This window comes from Calonectris borealis, chromosome 2, assembly GCF_964195595.1.
Source record: "Calonectris borealis chromosome 2, bCalBor7.hap1.2, whole genome shotgun sequence".
NCBI lineage: Eukaryota > Metazoa > Chordata > Aves > Procellariiformes > Procellariidae > Calonectris > Calonectris borealis.
The window spans coordinates 128,018,990-128,032,045 of record NC_134313.1 but is presented as its reverse complement, the minus strand read 5'-3'; the positions used below and the strand labels follow the sequence as shown (position 1 = coordinate 128,032,045).

The 13,056-nt window shown below is 36.3% G+C and overlaps 1 protein-coding gene across 5 annotated transcripts in view; it reads right to left on the bottom strand.

Moving 5' to 3' along the window:
- Window positions 1–13,056, bottom strand: part of TOP2B (DNA topoisomerase II beta) — a 67,265-nt gene that overhangs the window by 22,632 nt on the left and 31,577 nt on the right. For all 5 annotated transcript variants that reach the window (XM_075143390.1, XM_075143388.1, XM_075143389.1 and 2 more), the window contains 10 exons: window positions 11,800–11,901; window positions 11,581–11,718; window positions 9,861–9,999; window positions 5,476–5,633; window positions 4,628–4,753; window positions 3,668–3,778; window positions 3,475–3,580; window positions 3,168–3,277; window positions 347–439; window positions 138–252 (listed from right to left, as the gene is read on the bottom strand). In XM_075143390.1, coding sequence (XP_074999491.1) covers window positions 138–252; window positions 347–439; window positions 3,168–3,277; window positions 3,475–3,580; window positions 3,668–3,778; window positions 4,628–4,753; window positions 5,476–5,633; window positions 9,861–9,999; window positions 11,581–11,718; window positions 11,800–11,901 — 1,198 coding nt within the window. The remainder of the gene's footprint in view (window positions 1–137; window positions 253–346; window positions 440–3,167; window positions 3,278–3,474; window positions 3,581–3,667; window positions 3,779–4,627; window positions 4,754–5,475; window positions 5,634–9,860; window positions 10,000–11,580; window positions 11,719–11,799; window positions 11,902–13,056) is intronic.

Here is a 13,056-nt window from a genome sequence, read left to right as displayed (position 1 = left end):
ATGAATGATAACAAACAAAAATATAGAAGTTCTTATATATGCTACTTGAATGCATTGATTTCCAATACAAATCACAGGTTTAAAAACCAGCAATAAAGAGGAACATTCCAACAAATCATAATGAATTATCAGCTTACCATCAACAAGGGAAGGAATAGATCTCTCATTGTCTGAATTTGAGAAAAGGATCAACTCCTTGTTAATGAAGTCATTGTAAGTCAAATGTTTTGTTGCTGTACCATATAAAAATTGCTGAAAAAAACCACATACATTATTCATTCAATACAAAAACTACATTACATTTAAATCTCACCCACCAGATTTATTACTATTATTTAGGACTCACCTCAGGAAGGCCATGTAGCCGACGCTGTCGCCTGTCCTCCATGAAGTTTGTTAACCACTCTTTTCGGTCATCAATCTTCTTCTTACTGAAGGCCTGAAAAGATTCCAAGTACACTAAATTATCAGCATATATATGTTTGTGTGAATGTATGTTACTTTAATCAGAATTTTAAGTGTACTGCACTACCTGATCAGGTCTTCAATAGTACTTATTAGGACAAGATAATCCATATAACTAATGTTTACGTTTAAGGAGCAGTACAAGCATATGACCTTTTGGACATTGTTGCACAAGGTTTTTCGAACTGACATATCTATCTCACTGATCGTAATTTAAATTTGTATTACTCTCCCGAAATCTGTACACATTTAGACAAATCTTATCATTCTTATTCCTCTCTTCACATCAGAGTTGTCCTTGGATACACAAATTTAAAGGTGTTGGGATCCTTCCCCAAATAATTTTAAGGTTGGGTTCATTATTTAGACTGAACTATAACCAGCTGTCATCAAGAAAATTAACTGAAGGTATTAGAAAAAATACCACCCTCTTCTTGTCCTCTCCATGCCCTGCTTGCTCTGTCAGCCACAGAATGTCACTAATTTGTAGCTATTCCCCAGTGGTTGACCCTAGTCCTCTTAAGAAAATAGATAACTTGACAAAATTGACACTTCATTAAAAGACTAAGTCAGAATTTAGGCCAGCTGACTGAGGGCCTTCGTCTTCATGATGACGAGGTGTCACTTTAAAGTAATCACTTATCACTACAAAAAGACACAGGAATGTTCTGAAAGACTTTGTCCTGTTACAGAAACAGAGTTCCCCTTCAGTGAGTTTCTTCTCCAGAAGACTAAGACTAAGAGAAGAATACATAAAAAACTGAATATGTGGTTTAAGCAAAATTTGGGAAAATCTTGTGAGTTGTTGAAGTACTGCCTTTTTTTCTCAGGGAATAACACATAGAGACTTCATCATGTCCTGATTTCAACCACTCTCCTGCATAAGACAACAGTCATCAGCACTATCTTTTTTAAAGGACTCTAACTGGAGCACTCTAAAGGAGCTCAATGAGTGGTTTCATTTCCTTGGAGACCATGGTATTACATAATAAATAGTAAACCTTAGTAACTTACTCTCTGAGAAAGGGACTAAGTGATATCACCCTGTTCTGCATCAGATTGACTTCCTTTGTGAATAAAGCTCGGCAATTCACAATGTCAGACATCTGAAAGCTTAAGATTAGGCTTTTGTGAAAACATGACTAAATTCTTACAGTTTTCTTCTGGCTCCTTTCAGTGTATCAATACTTTTTCTAGACCACTGAAGTGACAAATGACCAAGAGCTGGATCAACATAAAAATTATTTTAATAGAATAAAAACAGAATTAATAGAATAAAAAGTTTGAATAAAAATTATTCTCAAATATTTATTCTTGAATAGAATAAAAAGATGTTTTTCTTTCTCCACTTAAAACTGCCATTCTAAGACTTCATTTACTAGCAAAAGAGTTCTTCAGAATGCTGAAGAATTTGCTATATGGAATAATTTTTGCTTTCCTAGATTAAGGCTATCATGAGGCCTGGTAGGGCCTCTAATCTTACACCACCTATGCCTTGAGGTAAACTTGGGGCTGGGATTATAGCTATCAGCAGAGAAAATGTGTAGGAGTGTAAGTGAAGCTTCTGTTAACAGCTTCAGTACTAGTCAGTAGTTGTTCCCAGTGTAATAGAGATGACTAGTTTCATCCCGAATTGACAGAATATCATTTTAGACGACAGTGAGGATCAGCCCTAACAGGTTATATGGCCTGAGATATCAGCCTAGGTCTACTTGCAGAAATAGAGCTCAGAATTTTAATGAGGGAGTTCAGGGTCTCTCCACCAATTTGTTTAATGTATATGCAAATATACAGACTCCTTTTCCATCTAGATGAACACACTTCTCTGGGATGGGGAACCATGGATTATATTTGAGTGCATTTTGAGCAGAAGTAAAATGAGTGGTACAAATAACTTCTGACACATGAGGCTGCTTTTCTTCAGCAGAACAGATACCTACTATACCTTTCTGTTAGTAAAAACACACCATTTTACTAGATTCACAGTATAAAGAAAAATTTGTTATATAAGGAAGAAGTTGTTTTGTCTAAGATGAGTATTTTCCCATTTTTATTTTTTCTCTCCTACCTCTTTTTCTAATATCACCTACAATTAAAATAGAATTAAAGTAGATAAAAGGTGAAACTTTTGAGAAAACAGCTTCGTTCCAGACACTCCATCCTTTGTCCTTCCACAAGGAAACTTCCCACAAGTTTCCACTTGAAACACAAGTAATCCCCTGCACACATCTAAAAGATTTCAAATTCAAATATGTAGAACACATGCATGAATACACGTATGCCACACTGATATATCTTCAATGAATAAATAATTCATCTGATCTTACTTGCTCAGAAATAAAATCCAGATCCCTAAGTAGATGTGAAACATCATTTGTTTGGGCTCTGTTGCCTTACTCAGAATGCTCTTTTGCATGTTCTGTCTTTAAAAGCAAGTCTGAATGTAATGTTTCTTGATATCTACACCACACAAAATTGATCAAAGCTACTCAGCAGAAGGTAGAGCTGATTTTGTAGCATGGATAAAGCTCTTATTCCAAAATTTAAAATCTTCTCCAAAAGGTGTTTTCTCTCCCAGAAGTATTTTTTTCAGTTACTCAAAAAAAAAAAAAAACAACTCTCTTAGGACCTCCTCATTTGCCATTTCAGTAAATAATGGAAACTAAAACATATCATATAGCAGCACTTCTATAAGTTCTTACCAGTGTAATGGCAGCATCATCTTCAGGACCAGCGTATCGAAATAAGATCCGATGTCTTTCCATGTCAGCAAAATATTCTTTTGCTTCTTTAGCAGTGCTGGTACCCAAACCTGTACAATAAAAAGAAATACTTACTCCATATTCAAAATTTAAGTTTTATTATTTTACCCCTTTTATTTTACTGGGAATATTATAAAATCGTTACAGAAGATACTATCATGAAAACAGCTCCAAATAGAAGTTCATAGCACCCATTTATTATGTATTTTTAGATCCATGAGATTCACTTATTTGTTTTTAAACAAACCTTTGTAGTATTTTATCTTCCATGCTTTATGATTCTCCATATGTTTCTTCCACTCATCAAATTCAGGAATACTATAGAATGAAAGTTCTTGCTTATTTTTGCTTGCCTTTAAAAAACAAAAAACAAAAAAACCTAATCAACCTTTCTGTGGCACTGTAAGTAATAAATAGAATCTCATTAATAGAACCCATACCTTTACAATAGGAGTGATGAATTCCTCAAGAAAACCATGTTTCAACAGCGATGGCCAATTGTGATGAATAAAATTGATCAACAAGCCTTTTATGTGAGATCCATCTTGATCCTAAATCAGAACATGAAAACATGATGCAATCTTATAAAATGTCATATCCCCCAAAACCACCAAAAAACCCACTCACTGGCCTGGATACATCAAAACAATGTCTGTTGACAGAAAACATAGAAGGGAACAGTTAGTTTTAATTTGGATTCCAAAGTGGACCTGGGTATAAAATAGCCACCTGTGAATGGCACTATCCCTGAGCTAATAATAAGCTCTTCCAACCCAAGTGCACAGTTGCCGCTCAAAGGTTTCTTTGCCTGTAGCATGTTTTCTCTGAGAGCTAGACAGCTCTCCCAGACACCATGGGGCTGAATCTCTGTGCAAGAAAGCCAAGCCTGGCCCACAGTTCTCATTGGTGTTAAGATGCTTGATAGTTCAATCTCTCCGGGAAAAAATAACAAAGCTTCAGATATATCCAAAGCATAGGATGCCTAGACTTCTAAAATCTGAACAATAGACACACACTTAATGAGATTATCCAAAAATAATTGCCTACATTCTCGTCTCTTCCAGACTTTTTAGCATTACTACCTCATCTACTGTTGCCTTTTGTCCTTATTTGCAACATATTTTTGAGTTATCAAAAGCATTCTTATTTATACATGTTTTTATTATTACTTCGGCATCTCTGCTACTGTGTAAAGTTCAGTTGTTCATTTGGAGTAACCAAAACATATAGATAAATTATTCCCATAAAGAAACCTCATACATTAGGTACTCCCTCCGAATAAATCCATATTGTCATAACACAGAGGCAAGTTATAACGCACAAAAATGTAACCTACCAAATTGCAGCAAAACACATTTTAAGAAGCTCTGTATATTAAAACTTGTGAATTTCAGACTAACCTGATCTGTCATGATCATAATTTTTCCATATCTCAAACTTTTCAGAGATTCTGGATCTTCATAGCTTTTCTTGTATTGTAGTCCAACTATTTTGATGATGTTGTTGATTTCTGCATTTTCCATAATCTGTATTTTAAAAAGTTATCTTTGCAGTCAGTGTAAAAAGCAGAAATTCAGAAATATCCCTATCTTTTTTAGGTGGGCTTTATGGCTACTTTTTCAATGCACCCCTACCTCAACTTCATAACCTTTTTATCCCCAGCCCCCTTGCAGCCTTCACACTTGTAAATATTTCTTCTGTACATGCAAATTCTCAAGACTGCATCACTCCCTTTCTCCTCTACAGCCAGAGCAGTTTGGGTCCAGAAGGCAGGGCGAAAAGTGCATGTAACAAACCGTCATCTCACAAAGCTGCCTTCTCTTTCCACTATTTCTATGGGCATCTGCAACACAACTCTTATTATAGGCAAAGTATGGAGGGCAGCAGAAGTAATGCAATGGGGTAATGCTGCTGCTACTGCCTCACATTGGGAGTCAATGAAATCACATGGCAATGAAGAGAATATAAAATTTTAGGGTTTTTAAGTATTCAGGTAAAATGTTGATATGAGTCATAGCAGAATTTCCTTGCACTTGTGAAGAAATGAACTTTAATATCCCAGTACTGTACTACTATACTTAATATTTCCAGGCTTATCCCAGGCTTTAAAGTAGCTGGTACTTTATGAAATCCCAGCCACAAAATTTTCATTAAAAAAAAATTAAAATATGAAGATGTAACCCTAGAAATCAAAAATAAACAGGAGACATCCATTTGTCAGCTAAAAGGAGATGACAGGACTACCTACCTGTTTGTGAGAAGCTTCTCGAACATTGAGAATTTTACCCCTGAGTGGAAATACTCCATATCTGTCTCTACCAATAACACCTAGGCCAGAGACAGCTAAAGATTTGGCAGAGTCTCCTTCTGTTAATATTAGCGTGCAGTCCAAGGAATGTTTACCACCTGCAGTCCAGGAAGATGTAGAAGCAAGGCAAAAAACCAGAAAGTGTAACTTTTAAACTCAAACAATACAAATACAATTGAATCAGTCATGAATATTCCTCCTACTCTACATCAGGTAATTTAAACAGGCTGAATTTCTGTTTTTAGGCATGGCCTTCCATACCACTAAAACTACACAACAAGAATGAGTATCCTTGCCCTTAGCAATATGTTATGGATTGCTATGAACAAGGAGCAAAATAGACAAAATTGGATGCAATGGTGGCATATCTTATGTAATGGGCCCCACACGTCTGCACAAAAAAAAAAAAAAGACAGATTGCTTCTGTACCTTTACTGTTTCATTTTTCTAGCTGCAAATTTCTTACACACATGCATTATGCATGTCTGAGTTATATACAGGAGTTATTTCCCATTCTGCATTTCCCCTTTCCTCACAGCATATTTTCGGAAGTAATTTATTAAATTACATTTTTGGGGGTTTCTTTTTTTATTGTCCATCAGCTGAAGCCAGGCAACGGTAAGAAAAACTTGACAGAAAAGCTCAAAAGATGAGAACATTTGCACTTATTATACGTTCTCAGAAATTTCTCAAACAGAAGAAACAAATCTTTACTAATAGTGTAATTTTGATTCTACAAGACACACTGCATTTTGGTGCCTGTGTGCCCAGTGTGCTTAAAACTGGTATGAGATGTATATTTTATTTATTGCAAGTGCAATAGTTGAATAGATGTTCTAAATAATAAGCAGGCTCAAAAAAGGAACCTACCCTTTTCCAAAAGGTGCAAATGCTCATTAAGCAGTTGTGCTATTTTATCAAGGCCAAGTGGTAGGAAAGACTGCAAAAAACCTTCAAGCTGGTTGAGTCTCACCTACTGTTAATAAGATAGTTTTGAATATATTGGCATTTAAAATAGGTATTTTGATCTGCCTTTACCTGGTAGGTAAAAACAACCCCTCACTTCCTATTACACAGAACTCACATTCAACATCTTTGGTCTTCTGAATCAGACATGTGGCTTAATACAATCTAAATTAGGCAGCTATTCACACTGTATCAAAAGGTATCAATAGCTACCATGCTATCAGCAAGGTGGAATCCAAATACCAAGAAAAATGCTAGTCTGCTGTTTTAGAATATATGACAGCCAATTTTTTTTCCTGAAGGAACTGCAGAAAACACGTCTGAATATCATCCAGGTGCACTTTCTTCTGGAATGGATGCAATCATTAGCAATTAATTTCATGGAAACACAATGTGCCAGGTATTTTCCTGAACACAGCTCTAAAGAACTTAAAGAGAAAACTACATGAACTGGCAGGTTCAAAGAATGCTTTTATGCTTCACCAGATTTAGTAATCTAGCTGCTCCCTTACAATCCTATATTCCTATTCCTGGTTCTTTATTTTTCCTTTCATTTCTACCTCTTCTCCTCCAACAAGCCATAGAACTATGTATACCTCATCAAGATCTCAATAAAGCAAGAATGACCAGGCATAGGACTCAGTACCTCATTCTTTTCAGCAGGAGAGGAAATCTGCAGCAAGTGCATCACTGTACAGATACATCTCTCTCCTATTCCTAAGTATTGACTCAAAAAGTCAGTGGTACCTGGCACCCAAGAAACCTGTGGATGCTGGACCTCAGCTACAAATTCACTCTTGAACTAAAAATAAAATCTAAAAACCACAGGAAGAATTAAAGCCAGAGGGGTCGTGGCCAGACACTATTCTCTCCCAGCTGCACTGGACTACTTCAGTCCAACAACTACTGGCACCTGCTATTAGAAACCAAAGCCAACCCTGTTCCCTCATCTGATTGGTGTGCTTCTGAAAGTGTAATTCCTGGGATCCTTACAAATATTTATTTGTCCTGAAACATAACTACCTCAAATAAGACTACTGTATTTTGCTGCCAGATTACAGATAACCTCTGTGTGACATGTATGAATGTCCTGAAGTAATCTCCCTGAAACTGTATCTTCATGCATCAGTTAAATCTTTTCTCCAGCTTATATGGAGGTCTGAAATTCTTTTGAGAAGATTATTTATAACTTTGAGAAGATTATTTATTACTCTTCACGATATGCTTAGTCATGTGCACATTCATAGCAAACATTCATACAGCAAAGAGTTGAATTTTTTGGACCTAGAAATGATCATCACCTCTCACACACAGAAGGAGCACGTACAGTGCTTACTTCACCTGATCCTGAGAATCCCCAATCCTTTCTATTAAGATCCCGAAGACAGAAAGAAAGATTGATAGTTCTACAGTGTTTTGTCTGTGTACTCATTAAAGAATTTCCATGGCACCAGGACTTTATTTCCCTCTTATGTTAAGAAACATCAAGCTTTCAGTCAGATGCAGTTACCAACTGAATTTCATTGAGACAAGTTCTCAAGAGCAGAGCAACCAATGCACTGAAGGAGTCACTCTTCTGTATCATCTTCTGCCCTCCCTTTCTCAATGAAAGCAGCTTTTTATTGAGGTCAGAGATCCTGATTATAGTACTAGCTTAGTTCTTGTGCAAAAAGAACAAAAAATTCCTATTGATTTTCAAGAGCGAACAGATGATCCATATGGTACCTTCAGTCTTTAAAAAGAAAGGACTAAAGAACTTTTTACTAGATGTATTATTTATGATCCTCCAACTTAAAACATCTCTGCCAGTATATATAACACTTCAGAAAGTCAGGCCTAGTGTGAATATGACAACACATGTTGTATTCAGAAACTGCATGCTGCTGCCTTCCTGTGTGTTCACCCCAAATGTGCAATGTCTTCAGTGTGAGAAATCTAGTATGTTCCAGATCTTCAATTAACCAATATCTGGGTAAGCCTCCTTGGGAGATGCAGGGTTCCTGCTCCCCATGTAAGAATAACTAGGCAACAGAGAAATACCTCGGTAACAGGGATCCAAGCCATGCAAAACTTTAAGCATCAGTGTTGAGCCCAAATGAGTCTCTACATGCCTTCTTAGTTGAGGAAGTTTCAGGGTGAAAGGCAATGTAATATTTTATTAGCTCCCCTGTTAGAGGTTCTTCCTTCCCCTCACCCTCAGTGAAAAAACTGAGTAAGAAGTGATTTTGAAGCCTGGTCTCCAAAGCAGAACTAAAAAAACCTATGAAGAAAGTGTATCCAAAAATCATTCATGATGTTATTTATGAGCAACACCTTGATATCCACAAAAACACAGCACTTCTCCACGCACACGATCTTCTAGGCAAGAAAAATACCAGGAACATGCATCTGACTAAGGAATACAAATTCCACAAGCTAGTGTTTAAAGGAAATATGATTATCAACTTTTGAGGCTATGACATCTGAATAACTGTAAAAGTAGTAAAATACTGAAGAAAACTCAATAAAAAAAATTAATAACCTAAGCCCAAGGAATCAAAAAGAAAGGGAGGAAAATTAAACAGAACTCATCATCTCATCAAGCCATCTTTGACTTGAACACTGGAGCTCAAAAAAAAAAAAAAAGCCTCTTTACCAGTCTTACATGCTTTTACCTACTTAACCCACCCACCTACTTCATTGCTATTCTCTATCTTTGCTTAATATAAGGATGTATTAAAAATCAACTAACATTAACACAGACTGCCAACATTTCAAGCTCTTTAGTCATATGTGCCCCTCAAATAATTCAAGGACAACTCCCATCCCACAGCTATTGGCACAAAGATTGCCAGTTGATCCTGATTCCTATCTGTGCTAGGAAGCAAGCCAGCAGAGATTGCCAGTTTGCCCTATATCCCCAGACAGGAACCTAATGGCATTTAAAATCTCATGAAAGAAGTCTCTTGAACCATTCCCTCAAGTCTGCACACTACATGATCTACTTCCTATGGTTTATGACCCTATAAAAGATTCTGATCTTTTTATATTAGAAAGGTCAAGAAGACTAGTCACCTCCAAAACAGAATATTGGTAACACTATTTAGCTGGAAACCACAATTAGAAAACACACGCTCTTTCAATATGGAACTTGACTGCCACTTTTGTTCAGCGTTATTAATTCTCTACCCTAGAGAGGACGGTGTTCCTAATATCAAACTCACTATCATGCTTTAATTCTAGCTTTAGAAAGTTTAGAAAACTAGAAATATTTTTATTAAAAAATATACATAAGGATGTGAAATAAAGTCAGGTTTAAAATTATGTCGTCTGTGAAAAATCTATGAAACATTAAAGAGATTAAAAATAAGTGCTCTTACCAGCATCATTAGCATCGTCCAGTTTCGGAATGCCCTTGATTTTACTGTGTTTCACCGATGAACATTTTTTGTTCAGCTGAGTTTGTGCCTTAAATTTGACCCAATTCAAAATACTCTCTATGATACCACAGTTAGAGGCCTATAAGCAATAGATCAGAATTGTGGATAAGAAAAGTAAAGCTTCACACAGCAGATTCTTCTCTCTCAATTTTAAGTCACTGATCTAACACTGTTTCTCAAAGCCCTCTAAATTTAAAAAACTGCAACATATAAAAGGTCAAGGAATTAACACAAACCTTACTGTCTAGCATTTTATGCACACAAATCCAAAACACAACACTCACACAGCTTCTTTTCCACTCCTTGTATAATTGGTGGAAGGAGGAAAAGAGGACTGAGACCTAATAAGAGGTTGTCTTATGTTGTGTGGTTGATGTGCTGAGACATTTTAGGTACTAAGCACCTGCTTCCTGGACTTTTACAGCAAAAAGTAAGCTTATGGGATATTTATGACCATTTAAAGTTTCTTTGGAAATAACTGAAAATGGCTGAAAAACAACCAAAAACATCTAAGAATAAGACTCTACATCAACAATTTGAGAAACTGATAACATTTTAAGAAACACATCTGCAGCAAAAAATAACATATAACATATTTTCTAAACTAAAACTGCGTTAGGTTTGGTTTCACATCAAAAGAAAATGCAGGTGAAGCAAAATACTGTGAGCTTTGGCTTTTCATTACCCCCCATAATACAGCACTCATTGGTTAGAGATTCTGCTGCATATTTAACAACTCTGGAGATCAGTGCTCACTTCTGGGAATATTAGAAACACTGTAAATCAAACCTACTGATAGAAATACAATGCATAAAACAAAATCTGAAGAATGAATACAAGACTGTTGTGTTATTTTTTCCTGTAAGTTCTATAAGAATGTCACCAGTAACACAGAATTAGAAGAATAAAACACTGTACTATAAGTTAAGTTTTGATGCCAAGAGTATTAGCAGCAGCACCATCCTCCTTTCTACTGGAGTTCTAGTTATGCTGCTGGCACTAAACAGGACTTAGTATACTGAGTTCTGGCTAGCAGAATTCTACTTTTCCTTCCTTGCATAAAAACGTAGTAGAGGAAAAACCTCTACCATGTATTTCTACTAATACATTAATTTATAGTAGCAATTCTTAACCTGTCTACAGCCAAAATTTCTAAACTTGTTGCCTGAGAATAATGATCACTTTGAATACTACAGCCACAATCTTGCATTTCTTTGATTACTGGAAGAATAAGTAAATGTGACATGTTCCCTCCCTCTCTTTTCACTTCGGTGAAAGAGAATAAGACTGATATCAAATAATAAGATAGACAATATTCTCAACTTCAGAAAAATATTTTAACACAAAAAAATGGTCAAGGCCTATGTTTAGGCTTTAAGAGTCAAATTCATTTCACCAATATAAATACCAGAACCGCCAACAAATGAGCTGATCAGGTGAAACTCGCTTTTAAATCCAGGGCAACTGCCAAAACACAGTCATTGCTTCCATTATTAAGGTCAGAGAATGAACCAAAGTTCCTCCATCCCATTTTCATAGTATGCTAATGTCACTAGAGTACCGTAATGCACTAATTAATCTTCTGCTACATAGCATACACACAGTCGATCCAGTACGTCAATTCCTGCTTCACAGAAAAAAAGGAATGTGCTTTACTTACTGCTTTAAAAAATTTCTCAGATAGCTGGCACTTGGACCCAAAACTTTTAGGCTGCAATGTCATGTTTTCCTTTGTCTGGGAATCAAATGATGGGTTTTCAATCAAGCAATTAACAAAAACCCATATATGATTCTTCACCTGTTGAAAACACAGAAACCAATTTACTCAACAAAATTACCACATTCATCTTTTTCAATATTTTTGTATAAAGTTACTTGCCTGGAATGGTTTCACTGAAACTCCAGCTTTATTCTTCTTTTTCACCACTTCTATCAGTTTGCCCACAACCTGATCCACCACGTAATCAACATGCCTACCACCCTTAATGAGGGAAGAGGGAAAAAAAAAAAAAGAACAAAACCATTGAATTTCCTAATAGCTTTTAGCTGTATTAACAAAGTTCCTGTACTCATACTTAAATTTGAAAATCCATGCACATTAAGTTGCAGCATAACAAAGGAAAATTTGTTTTAAAGCTTCTCTTTCATGTAATTCAGCCTTCATACAAGTGAGGATGATGGATGTTACATGGAGAAGCAGCAGGAGATGTTTCATTCACTGCACAGTGGTGGACTTCAAATGTAGCTGCTTACACCTTAAGAGTATGGCCGATCTGAAAATTACTCTGTAGCACTGGGATGGTACCTGCAACACCACATGGCCATCAAGGGGTATCTTTTTAACAGGCACACAAATAACCTTGGACTGAAAACACCACACATTTGGTTCATAAAAAAAAAATTTTTCAAGAGCTCACCCTCAGATATATAGCACCCATGCCTATTCCTTCCCAAAAGTCATTTCACCTTTTCTTAGCTTTATTTACAGAACTCTTTGAAAAAATGCTATTAGCATTCTTTACTAGCCTTGGGCTTAAGCGAGGGCAAATGGAGAGCAAACTGCAAATAGCCAATCACAAGATCCAGAAAACTCTAAAAGAACTGAGCAAGATAACCTTAAAGTGATGAGCAGTTCTCCATAAAACGCACCAGAGGCTAAACCTGCTGCAAAGTCATACCTGATGTAGCAACAAGAGCTACATAACAGAGCATGCAGTTAACCATAAGCTGGCAAACCGACCACTTAGGACACCACAGAGCAATAACTTGTAACTACATCATTATGTTGCCACCTGTCTTGTAGCAAACGAGACCAGTCAGCTGGACTCCCTTACAGTTACTGCCCAAATGCAGAAGAAAAAAAAATGGCTTATAAGCAATTTCTTCCACCATCACAGTGCAAAAAAAAAAGGAAAGAATATATAGGATTTTTTTCCTCCGTTGCACCATAACAGCTGAAAGTGAAACATTCACAGTGCCTGTCACAATTCTTCCATTTACCCTAGAAAAAGAGGGACTCTGAGTCTGGTTATCCTTGTTTAAGGCCTTTCCAACTAGATATTTCAAGTGAAGCCATTATTGCAAAAAAACTTTTGGTGGAGGTAATGTATTCGCGTCCCAACTACAATCCCTAGCA